At 39.2% G+C, this 23,183-nt stretch overlaps 1 protein-coding gene across 4 annotated transcripts in view; it reads left to right on the top strand.

Moving 5' to 3' along the window:
* The first annotated feature begins 439 nt into the window (after window positions 1–439).
* The window catches only part of PCMT1 (protein-L-isoaspartate (D-aspartate) O-methyltransferase), a 43,296-nt gene continuing 20,552 nt past the window's right edge, over window positions 440–23,183 (top strand). The window contains exons 1-4 of one of the 4 annotated variants that reach the window (XM_067542397.1): window positions 440–704; window positions 14,988–15,092; window positions 16,350–16,381; window positions 20,145–20,249. In XM_067542397.1, the coding sequence (XP_067398498.1) occupies window positions 557–704; window positions 14,988–15,092; window positions 16,350–16,381; window positions 20,145–20,249 (390 nt within the window). In that variant the 5' untranslated portion in view covers window positions 440–556. Of the gene's footprint in view, window positions 828–14,987; window positions 15,093–16,349; window positions 16,382–20,144; window positions 20,250–23,183 lie in introns of all 4 variants that reach the window. The other 3 variants (XM_067542395.1, XM_067542396.1, XR_010918661.1) reach the window with 3 other exon arrangements.

Consider the following 23,183-nt stretch of genomic DNA (forward strand, 5'->3'; position numbering starts at 1 on the left):
CACACGTTCTGGGGAAGCCTGGCACGGGGTGCAAACTTCACATCTGCCCAGCCTACGCTTGATAACAGGCGCCGACCCGACCCAACCCTCTCTCACACCCCTCCAGCCGTGGCTGAGGTGGGGCAGGGCCCGCTGCACGCTCGCTGCTTGTGGGTGCCACCGTCTCTGACAGCTCCCCCTAGACCTGACTGCACGCAGCAGCCTCTCCCCCAACCGACCCCGCATCTCCTCCCCCCATATAATTTATATGCGGGCGACAGCTGCAGTCAGCCGGCGCCCTGGAAAGACACAGGGCTTCACAGCTCCGTCAGCCAGATGGAACGCTGCGGTTCCTACTTCCCCCACTCCGGCCCATTCTAAGAGCCTCGACCCCTCATAGCTCTCTCTCCCTCCCTTCCCCGCGTGCCTGTCTATGGGAGCGCATGCGCAGAGCGAGCGGGTGGCACTGGCGGCCGTTGAGAAAGCCGGGCGCGCGGCCCCTTCCCCCGGTTCCCCCTCATGTTGAGAGCTTGGATTCCTTACTCAGCGCTCTAGTCTCTCCCCGGCCCGTCTATGGATGCGCATGCGCAGAGCTGGCGGGTGGCGGCCGTTGAGAATGTCGGGCGCGCGGGGCGGTGGGCGCGCGGCCCCTCCCCCAGGCGGGCGCGCGGCTGCGGGGGAGGAGGCGGCGCCTGTGTCGGCGCTGGAGGTTGTGTCGTTCCTAGGCAAGTTGCTGTGCGCAGTCGCGGCGCTGAAGGCGGCTCTCTACCTGCTCCGCAGAGTGTGTCTAGCGATGGCCTGGAAGTCGGGAGGCTCTAGCCACTCCGAGCTCATCCACAACCTGCGCAGTGAGTCTGCGGCCGGCCAGGCGAGGGAGGGGCCCCGGCGCGCACACCCCCGGCTTCCCCCCCCCCAACCCCCCATCCAGGCCGTTACCGGCCCCTCGGCAACACGCGCGTCACATTCCCTCCCGGACTGGGCAGAGACCAACTGTCAGTGAAGGGGCCGGGGCGGGCAGCGCGGGGGAGGAACCCGGCGGCAGGGGGTGGCCGTGGGGCCGCCTCTCGCTATGTGCGTTGGGCGGCTCCAGCTCCACCCGGGCGGCTGGGTCCCCGCAGCCAGTCTGAGGAGGGCGGCGGCCGCTCCCGCTGGGGGTGGGGAAGCAGGGCGGGCCCCGCTCCCGCTGGGGATGCGGCGGCAGGTCCTCTCACGCCTCAGACTCGGCCTGGGCTGCAGCGCGCCGTGCGGCGGCTGGCCCCCGGCCTGGCCGGTACCGTCTGCCCCGCCTCCCTTCTCCTCTGCCCGGTGCTTGGGGCGGCCGGGGCTGGCAGCCGCGATGAGATTCCCCCCTAGCGGGTCGGAGCGGGCTGTGGCTCCGGATCCTGTAGTGCTCCCTCAACCAGCCGCGGCGGGGAGCCCTTGGGTCCGAGTGATCGCGTGGGACTGGGAGACTGAGGGCGTTGAACGGCCTGAGGCCCTTGCGGGGGGGGGGCGGTGCTTCACGGTGTCATCCCGGTCCCCCCGACCCTTTGTATCACTCGAGCTGGATCTTGTCCGGCGCGTGGCTTGGAGCCGCCCTTGCTCCAGTGAAATCTAGGGCTCCACTCCTCTCCTCCTGAGGGAGCGGCGGGCTCGTCTGGTGCCTCTGGGGCGGGAGAGGGGCCGTCCAGGTTACCAGCCTCCCAGGAAAGTGCCGTGTGAGTGTTGGTATCACCCCCACAGCGCCCATCTGAGGTGCAGTTTCCCTTGCCCTTTCCCCAGAGCTTGCACTGCCCCTGTGTTGGGCGTGGCGAGGGTCGGACTGATGCCCGCAGCTGTGTTCTGTGTTAGTGACCTGAAGCCCGAGGGGGAGATGTGGGCTGGTTTTTGTGTGAGATCCGAATTGGGAGGGGTTTGAGATCCCTTGTACGCTTAAGTTCCACGGTCTTTCATGTTAGCCTCTGGCTTGTAGATACCCTGATACGTTTGTCCCTCTCCTCCTGGCTTCTGGGAGGGGAAAGGATCTCTTTATTCCCAGAATCCCCGGGCCATTTGTGGGAGGTGAGGTGTGATGTGGTAGCAAGGAGGACATACTTTTCCTGTAAAACTGCATTAGCAGTTGGCCTCTACTGTTTTAGGTCTGCAGTTCTGGATTCTGTAGTGATGGATGTTTTTCAACATCCTTTACCTGTTTCATGGGGAGGGAAGAATGTGACTTTTGATAATCTTTCCTGCCCCCTTATTTTGGATCCCTCTTCTGTGAATATCTCTATTGTTTATCTTTGCCATTGCTCATAGCTAGGTTTGGCAGAATTTGATTTTTTATTATTCATAATTTTGATGGATAATATCTGCTTATTTTTAAACACTTTATTTCAATTTTCATCCATTTAAATTCTCATCATTGGGGGAAATTATGGGGGTTGTCAGGCAATAATTATTTAATGACAGTAGAAGTTGAGATTCAAAAAGTTAAAGCTTAATAACCATTAAAACACAAATTGACATCACGTCAAAATATACAAAGTAAATATCCTTAAATCATACTCTAAGTTGTCAAGTAGCATTTCTCTTACTTTGCCTATCTTCAAACTTTGATTATTATTGCTGGAAATATTTATTTGTCCATTGGCAAACATCAATTTCACCGTACACACACGCTGACATTTACTGATGATAAACTAATCCTTTCAAGTCTACTCATACTTTACCCATGCTCCAGCACAATACAGTGTTGAGATTATTTTAAATTTTTATACTGACAGGGTAAAGCCTGTGAAACTGGCAACCTTAGGAAGGCTATGAACAGTTACAGAGGCACTGGAGTGGTGCCTGTGCTGATGCAGGAAGCTAGCACTGTATTTGTTAACATTTGGAAGGTTATCTTTGCAATTATAAATGCTAAAACTGTTTTTATATGAGAGTTTTGGTTTTCCAAGCTCTGATGGTGTAAGTCTTCTTACTCCTCTGGGAAGGCTTTCAGAGGTAGACGTGAAGCCTTAAAAACAATTTAAAAACTGCAGTGTTTACAGCTCTAAGACCCTAAAGGTGAAACTGACTTATTAATTTGCTTTGTCTAAGATGAGAGAAATGCAACAATGTCAAACAGCATAAAAAGTTAAAAATAAATTAGACTTTGAAATTTCTAATTTGAAGAAATTGAAATAATGGTAATATTAAAAAAAACAAAAAACCAACCATGTGCTGTAAAGAAATTTAAGTTGCTGTACTTTTATTTTCAGTGTTTTTATTAAGATACTATTTAAATTGTGTTAAATAGATTTTTTTTTGTAGAGAATCTGAATGATATATTTGATCATTTATCAAAACTATTATTCTGTAATGAGGTATGTGCAGCTTATCCCTGAGCTATTGATGATGGTTATAGCTACACTGCCGGCAGCACAGTTGGCAGTGCAGGATCGATTTTGCGGGTTCGACTGGGCGGCAGTAAAGATTCGCTCAATTGAACCTGGAAGTCGACTCCTTAAATCCACCCCGGCAAGTAGTGTAGTGCTGTGTCAACAGGAGGGCATTTCCTGTCAATGCAGTGCAGTGGAGACACCGTGGTAAGTAGACATTAGGAAGTCAACGGGAGATGCATAAGTTACTGCATGCAGCTTGCATATCTCCCGTTGACTGTGAAATCGTGGCCAGAGTAGACCAGGCCTTAATTGTTCTCTGTGCTTGTGCAGATATCTGTCTGTGTGGCGCCCACTTCAGGATTGAGGCCAGAAATTCTAAATAGGAAACAGTAATTAAAATGAGAAGTCTTAATATTGTATTGACCTCGCATAGATATAACAGACATTTAAAAAAAAATGTACAGAGTCATGTATAGTTTAATTCCATTACACGTTTTATTAATAGGATCACTTAGGTATATTGTACTAATTTGCAGTGTAGGAAAATGTATACAAGCTACACAAGAAAGGACTCTAGAGGTTGCTTCAAAATTAACATTTGGGAAAGAATTCAGCTATGTACTATTGTATGTTTTAAACTTTATTCTTGTATTTTTATAGCTTTGTAATCAGTATAGTGATGTACCTTTTTTAAGAGAGTGGCAAATCGCAAATGATCCAATAAACTTGATGTTGAATTAATTTATATGTTTGTGCATGTGTATAATCCTAGGATAATAAAAAGAAAACAAATATTACTCTGTCAGGCTAGTGTGTAATAGCTGAGCTAGTTCTTAAATCATTTTTTTAAAGAGTTAAAAGATTAGCACATGCTGTTGTCATGTTTTCTCATGCTATGTTAATATAAATTTATTCAATTATGAACTTGCTCTCTCAGTTGCAATCTTAACTATAAAACTGTCATTGTTCCATAATGGTATTAATCATTTGTAGTAGGAGATCAGTACTTGGTTTTTGCTTTGTGTACTTGCACACTGAATTAGACTAGTATTTCTTCTGAGGCCTGTCTTACTGAGTTGTCTTCACAGTAGCTGGGAGGTGTGATTCCCAGCACGGATAGACATACTTGTACTAGCTTTGCTTCTGCTAGTGCTCTAAAAATAGTAATGTGGCCATGGTGGCTTCGGCTAGCTGTCTAAGTACATACTGAAGGGGTCAGGCAGAATCATACATGAGTGGCTAGGCTGAGCTGCTACAGCCACACTACTATTTTTAGGGTGCTCGAGCAGATCTAGTGTGTTTACCCATGCTGGAAATCACACCTCCCAGTTGATTTGTAGACATACTCACTGATTTCTTACTTTTAGCAGGTGCAGACTAAAAGAGAGGAAGGCTCCAGAGTGCTCCCTCGTTTTCCGTGCACAACAGTACGTTTAAAGATGCCCAACGATTAAAGCAAGGGACTTTACAGAGACTCCTGCCTCATGCATTTTAAGCCTTCAGTAAATTTTTGCCCAGCTAACTTACTATCGTGTTAGCATTCACAACTTGCTGTACCTTTTCTTAAAATGTTATGTAGGTTTTCTTTAAAAATAAACAACCAAAATGCTGGTCATGAATTAACTGATTTTTTTCAAAAGCTCTCAATTACCTTAAAGGAGAATAATTTTCGCTGGAACATTCAAAGACACTTCTCATGGAAGGCCATTTTTTCCTCATTGTTTGAATCCCAGCTCCAATATTAGAGCCATCTTAAGAAATGCACTTTAAAAAAAAGATTTTTTTTTCTTTTCACTTGAAAATAGCTGAGCATTCTTTCCCCAAATGTTCAGAAAACAATTTCCCCTTTGAGCAGAGATCATACGGACAACTTAAGTGCAGTAAGTGTAATATACTGGAAAGTTACCATAAACTGAAAATATTCTTTGACTAAGTACTTCTATTCCATCTTAAATAGCTTTAACTAGTGTTCCATTTGCTGGTGTATTTAGCATGTGGTGATCCTAGAAAAAGGGAGAGGAGTTGCATAACAGTTCATAATTCATTGATTACTGCTTGGGTGATATGCTCCTTGTGCGATTCTAAAATGGTTCTCTTCCACTTTTCTCAGTCTGTTGACAAGTTCACTATCCTCTCGATTGCTCAAGCTTACAATGTTGGGATCACCATAATTTCTCTCCTGTCTTTCATACCCAGTATCTTGCCAAATCCTATTGCCTCATGCACTACAGCACTTCCAAAATCCACCGCCTCTTCACTATCTCCGTAGCTAAAATGTCGGTCCCTGCCTTAGTCATGTCTCACCTATGTTATTGCAATTTATTCTTCAGCTTTCTTCCTCACCTATCATCTCCAAGTAATACAGTATGCTACAGCAAAAATAATCTTCCTTGTTTGCTTCTCTAATCATGTTATGCCACTGCTATGTTTGCATGCTGTTCAGGTTATAACCCACCCCACACATTCTCAGTCCCCACCACTAGTTTCCCATCTGATCTCTCATCAAATGGCTTTATCCTTGCATTCAAGGTTCTGCCTAATACTAATCTCCATATCTTTACTTGCTGCCTGGTACTTTCCCTCCTGGTTCACAGTTGAAAGGCTTTCTTCATAACCGTAAGGGATAGCAACTTAATTTAAAAGATATAAAATTTAAATGAAAGCTCAGTTTCTAAAATAGCTGATGACACTCACTTGAGAGAAAAAACAACGAGAGTTCTGTAGCACTTTAAAGACTAACAAATTTAATTTCACTTGAGAGAGATTCCTGCTTTCCCTGGATGAATGGATTTTTCAACCCATGTTGTTACCTGAGTAACATAGGCAGGCTCTTTGCAAAAAATAGTCACTCTGCACTCAAGTAAGCTAAAGATACTTATCGGAAGATTTTTATTTCTCATATGTTAAACTGCTTAAAATAATTTCAGTGTCTTTTGAAAGCAGCAGTTTCATCGTTGTATGGATTCTTCAACAGTACGTTCTGCTCAGTTGCTGGCAGATTCCTGAACATATTTCCTGATTTAGAATCATAGAGTTGGAAGGGACTCAGGAGGTCATCTAGTCCAACCCCCTGCTCAAAGCAGAACTAACCTCAGCTAAATAATCCCAGCGAGGGTTTTGTCAAGCTGCATCTTAAAAACCTGTAAAGATTTGTAAAGACTTCTTCTCTTAAACCTTTTGTAAGGCATATTTTAAGATGATTTCCCATCTGAAGCTGTAGATATCACATAACTTGATTTGAGCAAGGCTTTTGACACAGTCCCACGTGACATTCTCATAAGCAAACTATGGAAATATGGTCTGAATGAAATTACTAAAAGGTGGGCACATAACTGATTCAAAGAGCATACTCTGAGTAGTTATCAGTGGTTTGCTGTCCAACTGGGGGGGATGTATCTAATGGGGCACTTCAGGGGTCTGTCCTGTATCTAGTATTATTCAGTATTTTCATTAATTACTTGGGATAATCGAGTAGAGAGTATGCTTATAAAATTTGTGGATTACACTAGGAATATTTGGCCCTGCCTCATTGCAGGGGGGGTGGATTAGATGACCTCTTTAGGTCCTTCCAGGCCTGCCTTTTTATGATTCTGTGATAACTCTCCTCTTGCACTACCTGCCCCATCGACAAACTAATTTGAAAACATCAAAAACATATTATTAGTCATCTTCAAATCATTTGGAGACCAATCTTTTTCCTTTTCCTTAGGATTAAGCAAAAATAGAATTTGTTGAATAGTTAGTTGTTGATAAAAGAGCTGGTTTTACTGAAAATAAAACTGTTTTAGCAAGAAACGAAAAATAACTTTCAACATATCATTTCCCTGGGCTTGTATGAGTCTCTTCTGAAACATGCTTGTGCATCTCAAGATAGGCTAATTATAGACTGAATAAAAATGAAGTAGATAAATGAGCAATAGTTGGACAAATAATGGTTCAGATATTAAAAAACAGAACCTATATTTTTAAAAAGTGCATGAAGAAGGTTTTACAAGCAGTTCTGCTTTCTTGTATGCCTTAATTGAGCAAGCTTTCCTTCAAAACATGTTTTTTGTGGTTGTCTTAGCCATGCACGTTAATGATGCGTACCAACCAATGTAATTTCCTATGTAATGGTGAAATTGCTGAAAATGAAACTTGTGCCATGTTTAAAATATAAGCACATCCAATGATATTACTAAAGATGACCTGATAGAAAATCAGTGGGTTTATACCACAGGTACCATTGAAGTGAACTCTAATTGAGATAGGACATGCTATTCAGATTATTGAAAACTTTATTTTTTATTTGATTTTTGATATTGACTAACTCATATGCATGAATGAAACAGCTGAAAGAAAATCTTTTATTAAACATTCAGTATCCCTTAATTTTCAATTAAAGGATGAGAGAACTGGTAAAACACCTCTCTGGATCATCCAAGTGATGTCTTCAGTAAAACAAGGAAGACAATCTTACATTCTTAATCTAAAGATAAAATGTTAGTGGTGGGAAAATCATTTACAAAAAGGTTTCAGGCCTTCTTTATCTGTAAGGAAGCAAATGAAAGCACAATTGTAATGCTCAATTTGTCCATGTCATCTGTGAAGAAAAACAGGGTGGACAAGTTATGAATTTATTATGTGTAAAACCAAAGAGAATTCTTCCTTTTTTTTGTGTGAAAAGATCTTTTTGACCATCTTTGTACATAAATTAAGTTAAAATAAACTGTTTTTTTCCTTTGTTAGTTTCCTCAAGTGAAAATCACTAGCTCAAACTATCATTAAACTAGAATGAAATAAATGTCTCTCTTTATAGTCCGATCCAGAGTCAATCAAATAATGTTTTTCTTGTGGTAGTCTGAAAATCCACATTAATCCATAATATAAGATGATAAATGATTTTACAAATATATCCATGGCAGGTGATTACTAGTGCTAATGGGTATATTAAAAACAACGTGAACTTGGTGTGTTAACCTTAAAGCTTCGTTAAAATTCCAGGCTTCATCTTGATGGTTCTATTACAGCCATTAATGAAAGAGTTGAGCTAACAGCAGGTCCATTTAAAATCAACATGGTTTTCCTTTTAGTAAGGAGTTCTTCATAATTTTTATTGGAATCCAAAGTAAAATTTTTCTCCAAGCAGGTACGTCCTCCAAAATATACATCCAGTGATGGCAAATGGGCAACTTCATTGTCTTTGTGTGGGAAAAGATAAATAATCTTATGTAAACAATAATACAGGTCTTAAATTTTACCAAAGGCCTGTTTGAATTATTTCTGTTAAATATTCTAATACTTTCAAGTGTCTTGTACAGGAAAATGTTGTGGCAAAGCACCTTAAAGCAGCGTTTCTCAATTAAATTTCCCCGCGGAACCCTTTAGGCTCTGTGGGGAAATTACACTCATACTTGATACCCTCCGCCGAAAAATCCGGGACATCTTCCCTTTTTCGGTGGCGCGGAGAACAGCTGCTCTCGGCGGCGCAATGTCACTTTCTTGCGGAACCCTAACAGTGTTCCCGCGGAATCCCAATTGAGAAACACTGCCTTAAAGAAATGTGCAGTTTAGTTTCCTGCTCTCACTGTTGATCATCAGTTAACATGCTTTGGTTGTTCTTTAAATTGCTTTTCTAGTACAGTTAATCACATATTATTTTTTCTTAAAATGAAGACCAATTCGTGGGGTTTGAAAAATGTACCTGACACCTAGCCCAGGGCCTAAGCCTGCTAGCATGAGTAAAAAAGTTTGTGCTGCCACACGCTGTCCAAACAACACTCCTGCAATTTAAAGGGATGAAAAAGTTGTGTTCTGCATTTAACATCATTTACTTAATACATTTTAAAAAAATGTGAGAAGCTTACTACTTGGACTGGCCTAATAGCAAGAAGAAAATGGTGAATATTTTGTTCATAGAATACCTGTGAAATTCATTAAATATATTAATCGAATCAGCTACTAATGGATCTCGTGTTTTTGTTATATCGTCTTCCCTCTTCTTGGCTTCATTTCACTTTTTTTTTCTTTATCTGAGCAACTTTTTTTATTTGTCCAGCTCTTTAGCTGGTTGAATCATATATAAAATATTTGATTTATGTATATAGTCAACATTTTTCTGCTATTCAACCAGCCTTAGTAATTGCACTTTTCATAAAGAAAAAATAAAAAAATGCAGTACACAACACTCTAAATAAAATAAATTTCAGGCTTGTGGCTTTGGGCAGTTTTTCACCTAGGCTAGCAGGCTTAGTTCTTGGGATACTGCATGTCAGGAAGCCTAGGGGTTGATCTGGCATACTCTCTTCCCTTGCTCCCCTATATATTTTAATCTCCCATATCTTTCTCCTATTTCACTTCTCTTTCTATATACGTATATTTTCTAATTAATTCCATCATTCTCTCACTTGCTTTCCAGGTGTGGTGTGCAACAGTTTTGGCAGCCATTGTTAGAGGACAAAAATTACTAACCACAGATCTATATGAAAGATAGAGGGATAGTAGATAGAAACTATTCAGGGGTCTGGAGGAGATGCCAACCTTTCTCCTCCCCAAAAGCTATTGGACTGCTTGGTGCTTCATTTTGTTGTATCTGGATTTGCTTAGGAGGTATCTGAAAAGTTGAAGCTCCCCAGCACCCCATCTACAGATATGAAGCAGCATTTTCCTCCATTTCCTTCACTTCCTGTCTCCTGGCTTTTATAAGGATGGGTGTGTGTGAGTCTTTGCTACATTACCCCACTGCCATCCTCCTGGCTGTCATGTTTGAAGGATGTCTCCCTTACTCCCCTTTGGCTGCCTGGCTGCTGTGATGAGGATATTTTTACTATTCTACCTTCATAAACCTCTCTAGCCAGCCTTTCTTTTGGTTATTCCTCCTCAGCAAATAACTTCAGTGCTAGCTCCTGCTTCTGCTTCCAGCTCTCCCAAGTGGGAGTAGAGTGAAACTGACTTTATTCTTGTCAGTTTTGTGACTGCTCACAGGATTCTGTATGTAATTAAAAATGACAATATTCTGATCAATTTTATGCATCTGGCAGCTTGTAAATGTTATGAATAGCGGCAGACACATTGGAGCTGTCTGCATAGACAGAGGAAGACAGCACTGCGTTAGCTAATACTTCCTGTTTAGAAGTCTTTTTTCACAACTATAAGAGCTAGGACATTCTTTTGAATAAAGCTTAGATTCAGTAGATATTGAAGGGACTTGTCTGGAAAACCTTCCTGCTCTTCTTGAGGAAAATTAATTTAAAAAAAAATTATGGTTATATTTTCTTTTCCTTCCTGGCTTCACTCAGCTTCTTTCCTGTATTATTGACAATGGTGTCTCTCTCTTCATGTTTACAGTGTCTGATTTCTTTTGTTTTGTCATACCTATGTTTTCATATTGCACATGACATGAAACATGCAAAATTCAAGAGATGCATGTCTTATTATAAAAAAGTATAATCTGTTTCAAAGACAGCGACATTTATTACTATCCCTTGTAAAAGGGAAACTTAGTTAAAAATACAACTTGAATTATTCTTCTGCATAGAGCAACAAATTGACTTATAAAAAGTCTTGAATATTAAAAAAAAAAAAAAAAGTCAGAGCAAATTAAATTTGCTCTATTTTAATTATATTTATTCCAAAGATATCGCTGAAGGAGATTTCCACTCTTGGCTCTCTCTTGAAAGAAATCAAGGTGGGAACTTCTCAAGTGCAGTTGGTTCCAGGAAAAGAGACATTATGTCAGTGCTGTAATGCTTCATACACAGTCGAAGGAGTTCCTGAGTTGCTTTGTGCCTGTTTGATTCGCCTGGCACCTAACCAGTTCACTAAACATCAAAACCTATTCTACATTACAGTATCTTTTTCTGTTTCCAGTGTTTTCACTACAAGTATTCTTACACTTTAAGAAACTTTGAGAAAAGAACCTTAGCAACTGGTGTGCTTTCAGTGTCTATTAACATATTGAGGAATTGTGCTTTATTTCTTGCCCCTTTATAGTTTTGAAGCTGTAGAAAAGATTCAGCCTAGCATTTTAGAACCTTTAAAACATCCTCCAGTGATGTTACACTGTCACTACAGCATTTTCTGCTGCCCTGAAGCTGAGGTCCTGCTCTACTGCTGTTACAATAAGCTCCTTAGTTTCAGCCCTGTGGAGCTTGGGAGCTATGTTGCTGCAACCTTCACTGTTATAACTATAACTTACTCTTTGTTAACCCTGGGTTTCAATTAACCAGTTTGGATTTTGTCTGTTTATAAACTTAGAAATATACATTAATTCTGTTTTTTTGTTGCAGTACTTATCTGTTGTTTTTCAAAGCTCCCTCAATCTCTTAACTCTCCAAAAGTTGAAATCCTGTGTGTGGTATCTTTAAATAGGAAAATTACTTTGAATATATAATCATGTGGTGTTTCTCTGCCATCTACCAGTTTACCCTCAAGATTTGGAGGTTTTATTTTTGGCCTTAGTGGCCTTGCTTGTTTGTTTGGGGATAACTTGTCTTGGAAAAAGTGTTCTTACTGTATATGCTTTTACTACTGTTTTTTTACTGGAGTTTTTTGCTTCCTGAGCAATTCAGGAGCTGGCAGGGATTTTTCCAGATGGAACTAAGGTTCTGGGGATGAGTTACCTTGTAGGTAAATGATGGGGGCTTGAGTTGAATTTTCAGTACTTTAGGGGTATGTCTATGTTGCAGCTGGGAGCATGCCTTCCAGCCTGGATAAACAGACTTGAGCTATCTTTGCTCAAACTAGTCAGCTAAAAATAGCAGGTGGATGTTATGGCTCAGGTTAGCCACCTGCACTTGGACAGGTGGATGGACGTGCTTAAATTCTGAGGGCTAGCCCAAATTGTAATCAGGGCTGCAATATTCACACTGGTATTTTTAGCTCACTAGGTCAATCAAAGCTGACGCAAGTCTGACTGCCAGGACTGGGAGGCAAACTGTATTCAGCAGTGTAGGCATAACCTGAGAGGACCATAACTTTAGAGCTTGTGCCTTTCTCTTACTGTCAGCCTGAGACTCAAGAAAGGGAAATCTGTGATACCTTCAAAGACCCAGGATAGTTAAGAAAACAAAAACTTCCTTTTTCTTAATTGTTAATACTGTGGCATATTTCTCCCCAAACTTCCTGCTACCATTACTTGGGGATTAATAAAATCTTTTGATATGTTAGCCAACACTGGGCTAATTATAATATTTATTGTATAGTGGACACCATTTGAAACATGGAGTAGCATTCTGTTGAGGAATTGCAAACCATTGTATAAATCAGTGTTCCTTTTTATAATTCAGATCAAAATATTTATCAAGAGGGAGCATTAGTTAGAGGGAGTAGTTAAAGCAAGCAGTTTGAGTCAGGAGATCTGATTGCCATTCCTCGTTCTGCTGCAGACTATCTGAATTTGGGCAAGTCACTTAACCTCTCTGTCTCAGATTTTCCATTTATAAATTGAGAATAAATATTCAGTGGTGTGAAGCCTAACGTTCTTAAAGCAATTTTGAGATCTCCTGAATGGAAGGAACCGAGGAAATGTAGAATATATTACTAGTTGGTAGCAGTTCACCCTTTGAGTGCATGTGCCTTTCATTGTAGTAGGCTGCAGTAAACTTGCTAACATTCCTTAATTTTTTGGTTAATATAGTTTTATTTAACTGGTGACCTCAGTCCTACATTCTCTAAGTTGGAGGCTTCATGCTTAACATTACAATCGCAAAGAAGAAATCAATATTTGGGATATTTCCTGTGTACTCATGTACCTTATTAAATCTCAGAATTCCCTCAACACCTATGTAGTGATGTAGTAGTTACCTGCCATGGAGCCCTGTTGGTTATTTTGCTTCCCCTTTTCTGTTTAAACAGTATTTGAGCTGGTGGCAGCCAATAACGAAAGTTTTAATGAGATTTCAAGACTGGATCTCAGAAAGGCTTTTGAATGGTAGAAATCCCATAAAGGCTAACCTTTTGGTGAGGTTTCCATTAGAGGTCAGAGTACAAATTTAGGAATTTTTTTTCCTACTCAGCCACCCATAAATGTTTAGCAGATTTCAAGTATCTAACTGAATTGGAATATGGATATTTTTCACTCCTTACCTCTCTGTAGTACACTAAACAGTGTTTTTTGTTGTAGGTTTAGTTATAATTGATATGTGGAACTAACCAGTTTGTTGTGATTAGCAGGATAATGGCAGCTCAGCAAATTTACACACCTCCAAGACCTTATGGATATTTTGCAGTAATATTCCCAGAATGAAAAGTTGTGTGCAGGCTTGGTAGCACTTTGACTCTTCCTTTAATGCAGAATCAATGAAATATACAGTTCATAATGAAGTGAAAGCATATTATGTGTGTAATTTGATAGAGGAAGAATTTTAGTGAGGAAGCCATCTGAGACAGAGAAGTATTTAAATAAAGAATACGATTGTATAAGACATAGCTATTGGGATCTTTGTCACCATGCTTTGATGGTATTTTTTTTTTTTTTTTGCAGCCTTACTTGTTCTGTTATGTTTAGAGAAAATGTTTTGGTTGAGCATGTTTTGTTTTGCTATTTAGGTGCTTCCATATAAGGATGTTTTGATCTTGATTTGAAAAGGCATTGAAGTAACTTTAATAAGAACAGTTGCATATATGCTAAGAATTTGTGTTTAGATTGCTAGATCTTGGCACTCTTGAAAATTATACCCTAATGTAGGAGTCAGTTCCATTTTCAAAAATGACTTAGGTGCTTTTGAAACTTTTACCCCTTGTTTAACGTGAATAGCTTCACTGAGCATTTCATTTTTGAAAATTTTGTTTTAAACTGCAGATTTTTTTTTTATGTAAATGACTTGCTATGAAGTATGATGTTTTCTCCAGTTTGTTATTTTTGTGATTTCATGAATGCTTTTTCAGAATACTAAATAAAACAAGGCTAAATAATCATTTAGCAATAAAGAACTTGATCACAAGTTAAATAAAAATTTCATTGACTGAACTGATAATGTAAATGAATGTAAAATGTCAAAGCACTTACAATTGGATTGGGAGAGCAACAAAAATGTAACTGTTTTGACCTGAATGCTTATGTGGGCTGGCTTAGACCAAATGTCAGAATCCTGATGCTGTAGGAGTTCCTTTTAAGAGAAACATTTTTGTCATGACAAATAGTGAAACAGTACATGAAAATAAATTACAGTTTGTGAAATAGGCAAATATATTGTTGTTTCTCACTTGCAAAGTGCTCTTGTTTCTTCCTGTGTAGGGGAGCCATAAATTGGTTATTAGCAAACAAACAAAAGTATTTTATGTTCAATATTAAATGATAAGACAGTGAGGGATTGACAATATTCTTTCAGGAGTGGCGAAAGTATGCAACAAGCTCCATTTTCGGGAGGTGAGAGGGAGATGTGGGGTGGCAGATCTTTGCAAAATGAATATAAAATCTTTAACATCTCACAAAATTGAAGGCATTTTATAATTTCTGGGAAAACTTTTGGCATAGCTCAAAATTCAGTGTGTTTACATACTGATCAAAGCTTAAAATGAAGCATAATAGAGGTTAGTGTATGCATAGTACATGATTTCTTGCAATTTTCAAATGAATTCATTTATTTTGCGTGTTATGTCCATGCACAGACATATTATTGTAAAAAAGGAATCGTGCTTTCAGTTTTCTTGTAAATAAAACTTTTTCCCCTCCTCCCCCCCCAGAAAATGGAATAATCAAATCAGATAAAGTGTTTGAAGTAATGTTGGCTACCGACCGTTACCACTATGCAAAATGCAATCCTTATATGGACTCTCCTCAATCAATAGGTAAGAGAGCATCTATCTAAAAATGTCTGTCCTCACTTTTATAACAAAGTATGAGTTTGGTATGTGTGATAAGAATATGAAATTATTTTGTTTTAAAGAAATTCTTGAAAAGTTTATAGGGGAGGATTTTTTAGTTCCTTACAATTAGCTGATCCAGCCTTTTTTAATTTGAAGTCTGCACAAGCCAAAGCCACAGTAGCCTATTTACTTAGTGATGCCTCTCAGGATATATTATAATCCTCTAGTCAATATTATCTTTCATTTTGTTACTGTGTGCAGTTTAAGGTGATGGCTTTACTGTATAAACCCTAAATAATCTGGATCTGGTTACATTAGAATGGTCTTTCTCTTTGTATAATACTGCTGTTGGGCTCAGCTGTTGAGGGTGCTTGAACTAAAAGGTTAAATAAGAAGAGGCTGCTGGCGGGGTATTTTTCAGTAAATGATCTAAAATTCTGGAACTTGCTTGCTTTTACCCAGCCCCTTTAATTTTTTTTCTTTTTGGGAAATGAATCAAAGCTTACCAATTTTTTTCCTCTTCTTTTCTCCCAGCTTTTATATTGGTTGATGGTGGGACTTGTTAGTAGTACTTATTGTTGATTAGTCTGTTTTGAACTTTTTGTATATTGGTACCTGAGCCCATTTTATGTCTTGTGTGCATCTTAGAAATCAAATTAAAAATTGACTTGATGTCCCCTCAGTGTTAATGCATGCAATACAATACTCCCCCATTTACTCCCCTTATATATATGCATGCTTATTTACAGGCAAACAGACATCCCTACGTCAGGGAGCTTACAACCTAGGGCAAAAACACATACAAAAAATTATAAAGCAGGCTTGGCACATGGGGAATAACAATGGAAAGGGGAAATACTAGTCTTGGGATGTAAGCGTTGCATAGACAACTTCCATGCAGTATAGCTTTACAAAATTAAAAGGTATGTACTAAACTAAAAATAAGACCCTAAATGAGAAAGAGGTTGGAACGATAGAGAATCTTTCCTCTTTCTCAGTACCCCTGATTGCTGTATGTACTGACCAATAGAGGAGAGTAGTGGAACTTCACTTATTGGGCATGTCAAACCTTCTTGAACCCTGATTTTGTACTAATACATACCTACACAACTAAAGCAGCTGTAGTGTCTCATTTGGAGCTTTCATATGTGATGTTTCATACATAAATTGGATAGGAATGTTACAACACTGATAGCTCAACTCTTCTATCAGTACCTTTCTCTCTTTCTTGTTTTACAGGTTTCCAAGCAACTATCAGTGCTCCACACATGGTAAGTGTTAGATTTGTAACACAGAATGGTTAGTGAGGATGATTAGCAATCTAACCACTCTCCAGAATAAAAGTACACTTCCTCTAACACCTTTCACTATGTTGATTGGTAGTAGTAATGTTGTAAACTACTGTAATCTTGCCTCTACTTCTGTCTATGATTATATGTGAATTAAATCAGTTAGCATTGTTGTAATTTATTTAATCCTTTCTTTTGTCAAGAGAGAAATTGTACTGAGATGTGAGATCTTTGCCAAGTGATTTGAGACTGACAGTTCATGGCTGAGTCTTAACAAGTAAACACTAGGAGATATTTCAGTGCATTAATGTTGTATCACAAATACGAAAATATTCTCAGATCACTTTTTTTCATTATTTGGAATTAAGTGTGAATTTGGGTATATTTAGCCCTTACAGTATTTTATTTGAGAAACAAAGTTTGTGGTGAAGAACTTGAAGAATTTTCATAGATTATGCTCCATTTGTCTTGCCTTATAATTATCTAATAGAATTCAAAGGGTAGGGACTAATTCAAAATATTTTAAAACTTTGACTTTTTTGTGTCTTAAAAAATTAACATTGTATTCAGGGGTATATACAAGAAATGGAGAAATCACGACAATAGTAACTATGCTGTTTCAGAATCTTAATGTAGATCAGCATTTCTCACACTATGCTGAACTTACCATTGGTGGCACATATCCCACAAACAGGGGGCATGCAAGTTTCTTTAAATAGAAAGGGGAGTATAGTATCAGAATAAGAATCTATTATAATTACGTTGATTAAAATTATGTAAGTAGTGCACCAAGTATTGCTGAATTCTTAGTAGAATGCTAAGCTTTTAAAAGTTTGAGAACAGCTAGTCTTCATAACACTAAATCAATATCAGTAATTATCCTTAGTGTTCAGCATAAATTCACCAAGTCTATATTGCCACTCTAGTCCATCAAATAAGCAAGGTAGAAAAATATGCATAAAGTGTTATGCGAACTATTTTTTTTTAACAGTACAGTATCCAGAATTAAGTTAGCAATCAATTGAAGACCTCTGATGGGTGAAAAAAACCCAATATAATGTACTTTGTATACAGGTTTTTAATCAGTTACACATTTATTGACAACTTAACATCTATTAAACTGACTTTTTTCAAAACTTACCAAAGGTGCTACTCCCATATTTGAGTTCTAATTATAAACTTAAGCCATTTCAACATTTCAGTATTGAGTTGTGGTTAGAATACTTTGTTCTTGTCTAACTCAATAGGCTGGTGGAATTTTGTTCTAAAAATGAAGTCACACCTCAAAGGTGATTGAAAAAGGAAAATGCGTGTGAAAGTTTTGCAGCCTTAAATAGGCTGTTTGCTATCAAGCGAAAGTTATAATGAAGATTTAAGATTTGCTATAGGAACAGTGGTTATGGTAGGGCACTCTATATTTCAAGATCAAGTTTTATCAGCCAATCAATTAAGGTGGCACTCTGGTACATTTTTTCCTTTTCCCCATGCCTAAATCCTAGATTTCTGTTCTTACTGTTAGGTGGGAAAGAAAGATTAACAGCTCCAATTACTCCAAGATGCATTGCTGTTGATACTTGCTACAAAGTCAGCAGAACCATGAAGCTACTTAGGGCTACAGAATAACAAAGAGCACCTGGGAAAAATTAAAAATGATCAATCACCTGTTTTATGTTCCAGAACTTCCCATTTTTTTTGTTCTCCTGCCTGGGTCATCAATTTACCATTAAGACTAATTGATCCTTTCATTGAAGAAAACAAACACTGCTATTATGACTAAACTAGTTGCATAATTTTCCTGGGAGTCTGACAGTTTAGGTGAGACGTAGCAATTGCCAAGACTAAATTCAGAGTTGGGTTTTGTGGCCCGAAAAATATACAGCTCTTTATGTATTACATTGTTCAGTCTAAGAAATTTAGTTGGGGCAATGGGATGGTGTATTCCTTCACTCACCCTATTATGAGGTAGGGAAGTAAAAGGACTAGATAGTGATGGCTCCTCCCACCCTGCTCCTAAACTCCCTGGATGCTGCTGCACATGGAATTCTTACTTATGTGGGGGTAAATCTGTGGTCTCCTGAAAATCCTGCCCCTCATGCAGAAGAACCGCACTAGTTCTTCTTCAAAAATGTCTTCTGCATGCAAGGAGGATGTGGCAGAGTTTGTCCCTTTGTGCACAAACAGAAATTTGAACAGATGAAAAAATTGATTAGTCTTGAAAGAATTTTATGCAGGAGAGCTGTTCAACTAGATTTTTGATGCATTAGAACCATAACTTATATGGAGAACATGTTAGTGTAAAGATATAAATAATAGGTATCTACAGAAATCTGAAGTTCTAAATATCTGACATTTTGCTATTGTGACAATAATACCTTCAGCAAAAAGATGGTTCACTCTCCATGTTGATGTAATCTAGAATTAAATTCATACAGTATTGGAAGGCATATACACCAATTATAGTATAAATAACTAGATATAGATTTTTATAACAAGAGTATATATGTTGGTTGTGTTAAGGGTTGTTCGCTGAATCAGAACCATAGTCTCTTCTACTTTCAAAAGCTTTTCAGGTCACCTTTACTTGTGGTCATAATTTAAAAACTGGTAGCCTTCAGATTCTTTCCCTGTATTTGATTGGACTGTGTGTGGCCAACTTAAAAATATAGGGCCTTTTGTGTCTGCTTATTTCAGTACAAAGTGAACTGAAACTGACTGGAAAAACCCTCTGGAGAATTCCTTTCTGTAGGGGGAATCTCTGGTTAGTGTAAAACAGGCAGAGATGGCTACACTTTAGCATGAGGGGAAGAAGGGATAGGAGAGGGGGTGGCAGAACAAGGCTCCACTTCCCCCAGTTGGCTGCTGTTAACATTAGGGACATTATGCCAGTAGTATAAATAAAAGCTGCCCCCTACAGCTTTAACTAGAGCTAGTCCAAACACATCAAGGAGTAGTGGTTGGCTTCCTGCCAGCCCCTTCTCTGCTGTACCTGTGCTAATATACGCCCAGAACTCAGCTCATAGAACGATGCAATTATATGGACCTCTTACTTATGGGCATAAAAACAAATTATAAAGTAATGTTGCTTATACCGTAATTATTCATAAATGATTGATTTTGTCCCACATTCTTTGCTTTGAGTTTTTGGTTGATAGAAAGTGGGGTGTTGTGTGTGGCAGCCATCAGGGAGCTCTTTATAGCTTCCTCATGCTGGCTCTCTGTTGGTGCTGTCACAGGTTACAGCAACCTGTAGGCTGCTTCTCACATATTCCAGCTGTCAAATGGTTTCCAAGAGACTGTGTGAGCTGGGGATACCTGGAGCATAGCTTACTTTAACCACCACCTTTGCCAGCACGCCTCTTTTGTTATAATGCAGAATTCTCAACTGGCTACATCTTTCTATCCTTCGTTACCATCAGAGTATTACAAAGGATCTGGAATGCAGTATGGAATCTGTACCAGTGATTTTACTTTTAAAAAAAGGATCATGTGTTACAGAGCTAAAAATAGTGAGATGGCATAGTCTATATTTTGTTGTTAGATGAAATACTTGAGATCTGTATGTGTTAAAGTTAGATGGAAAAGCATCAAAATAATTGTCTTTCTGTGGTGCAGAAGAACACTGAAGTCAGTTTCTTATAGTAACACTGGGTTGTCCTGTATAACCTGAAATGTCTGAAAAAGTGAATATGCCTTGAGTAAAATGAAGTTTTAAAATGCTACATGCCCTTCTGTTTTTCTTTGTCAGCATGCATATGCTCTAGAACTTCTATATGAACAGTTACATGAAGGAGCCAAAGCCCTTGATGTAGGATCTGGAAGTGGAATTCTTACAGCATGTTTTTCACGAATGGTGAGGAATCTGTTTTAACCACTTGAATCAACAGAAATTTTTCAGTCTGGATAAAGACTTATAATGTCATTCTGGTTAAATTTAAAAGAAAAAAATAGCAAGATGAATGTACAATTTCTTGATTTCTAGCATTCTTATGTTCCTATATACACTTGATTAGTTTTCATAGGAACTATTGAAATTACCCTACCATAGCAGACAATGGGTCATCTAGTTTAATATCCCATTCTAATGATGTTTAATACCAGATATTTCAGAATAAGATTCAGTAAATCTCATAGTAGACAACTGAAGAATAACCTGAAGGGAAGTTTCTTCCTAACCCCATTCAGTTAGCAGTTGCCTTATGCTCTGAAGCATGAGGATTTATATCCCTTTGAAGTGTATTTTATTTTATCTATTTATCCTACTAAGCTCTTGGCCTCAATAACCAGTGGGAAATTAATTCCGCAAGTTCATTATGTATTGTGTATCTTAAAAATAAAAAGTTCTTAAAGTGGTCACCTTTCAATGTAATTGAGTTTCCCCTTGCTTTTGTATTGTGGAGAGTAAATAGGAACATCCAGTTTACCTTCTTTACACTGTTTATTAAAGTACATGCTCCTTTTGTGTCCCCTCTTATTCATCACCTCTCTAAATGAGGTAATCTCTTCATATGGAAGTCTTTCTGTGCTTCTTATCAACTGTCTCAAACACCTCTATTTCTTCTATATCCATTTTTGAGGTAGGGTGATTAGAACTAAACATAGTATTACCCGATGCGAGTATACGGTTAACTCAATGGTATATTACCAGTTCCACTCCCTCTATATCTTAACCTTTTATTTCCTTTTTTTGGTCACTGCTGTGTTTATCAGAGTTCGTCACTCAACTCTGTGGAGACACCTTGTTTTTCTTTGAGTAGTTAGTTAATTTGGAACCCAGCAATCTGTAGTAGTATAAGGAATAATTTGCATAATGCATATTGTCTCACATTTGTTTCCCATCACCTAGTTTTGTTAGATCTGCTAGTTAACTTCGGTTAATCTGTTTTTCTTCTACTTCATAGTTAAACTGTTATGCTTTGACTGGGTAATAAGTTGTATTGGGTTTTTATCTTTAAGATAATCTAAAAAAGCCTTATTTTCTATTAACAATTTCTATTTCCTATAGTCCACTAATGGCTAATTAAGTTGTTTAATCCCACTCAACCAAAACCAGACTTCGTTGGTCTGTAGAACTCCGTAGCTAATAATTGAAAGCTATAGTGCCCAAATGGTCATTTTTTGTGTACAGAAAAAACAAGACCTGTGAACTAAATCTTCAAAGGAGACAACATAAAAAAATAAGTGAAATTATTACTTGTCTTGAAGTTATGTGGAATCATTATGCCTACCATTGCTTTTTCCTCTCCTGCTACATTGATGTTCTGTCAAACGTTTTTGTTCTTCAATGACACTGTACAGTAATGTCTCAGTTTTTTGTTGGTGTTAAATCCTGAAGAATGTGTGAGAATAGCATCCATTGTATACCTGCAGCCCTAACTTTTCCTTCTTTCAAGTGTCCTCTGCATATTCAAACTCTTGGGTTGTGCGTGCTGGTGCACACTAGATGGTGAAATCTCATAGCAGTGCCATTGGTGTTCTCACATGCCCCCTCCTACCGTTCCTGAATGTTCTGAGGGCAAGGTTATAAAAGAGAAGCATGGTGTCCCCTTCTGCCTCAGTTCCTTTCAACTGCAGCAGCAGACAGAGGTGAACCACTCCATATCCATCAGATCTGCATCCCTCTCTCAAGAGTATAGTGTTTAAGGTAGTTAGCGTAGTGCAAATAGTTGATTAGTTTAAGCATAGTTCTAGTTCTTCTTTGAGTGATTGTCCACATACACATTCCGTTATTGGTGTGTATGTGCTCTCTGTGCTTTAGTTCAGAGTCTTTTGGATGGCAGTGTCGTTATGGCATGCATGTCCCCTGCAACTCCTAATACTTCTCAATCAGGGCATAAGAGAGCAGAGCGTGGCAACTACCATCAGTTCCTCTCAACTGCCTCTTAGCATTGAGATGGAGCGATTGCTGTCTGTACCTCCGTACTCCAGCTCTCCAAGTTTTAGTTGTACTTCTAGATAGTTACAGTTAGTGTAAATTAGTGTAGTGTAATGTAAGTTAGTGTAATTTCTAGCCCGTTGACAACAACAAAAAAGACTTCCTGAGATGGCCTTTTCGAGGTCTGTGGGGTTTAAGTACTGCTTCTCTTGTGAGGGAGCTGTGCCTGCCAATAATGAGAATATCAAATGTCTCTACTGTCCTGGGGAATCAAGCATCCCTAGAAAATGTGTGATTTGCATATTTACATTCTGAACCCACAAGGACAGAGAAACTCAGCTGCAAATCTTTCTGTTAAATAAATTTGGGGGGCTAGCATTGGATCCTGGCTGTCTGAATCCACTATACACTCCTCTCCAAAAAAGTGCAAGAGCGGACTTACTGCACAGATCATAATTTTCCACTCAAAATTGATGAAAATGGAGAAGATGCACTCAGTAGAGAGTTCAAAGAATTCTAGGGGAAGATCACTTTCTAACTATTTGGTGAAAAGATCTCTTCCCTTTCACCACTCTGTCAAGACTTTGTGGGTCCACGTCTACATAAGCTTTGAGTGGTCCGCAACCGAGTACCCAGCACTCTCCGAACCCTGAGGATAATCTCAGGCCTGCACTACAAAAATCCTCACTAGTAAAGAATACAGCGCTGACTGTTTCCAAATCAGCACTGATGAAGTCAGGTACAGCACTAGCACACCCTGCACCCCATGCTATGCCACTAATACTGGAGCAGTATCAGCAGTCTCACAAGAGTTGTACTGTGGGAGGCAGTGGAGCTGACATGTACTGGCATCGAAAGACTTCCTAGTTCTCTAGGAACTGGAGTCTCAGCTCCTTTCAACCTCATTCTCCC

The sequence above is a fragment of the Emydura macquarii genome, unplaced genomic scaffold, assembly GCF_026122565.2.
Source record: "Emydura macquarii macquarii isolate MOO-44397 ecotype Brisbane River unplaced genomic scaffold, CSIRO-AGI_Emac_v2 contig_705, whole genome shotgun sequence".
In the NCBI taxonomy this organism is placed as follows: domain Eukaryota; kingdom Metazoa; phylum Chordata; order Testudines; family Chelidae; genus Emydura; species Emydura macquarii.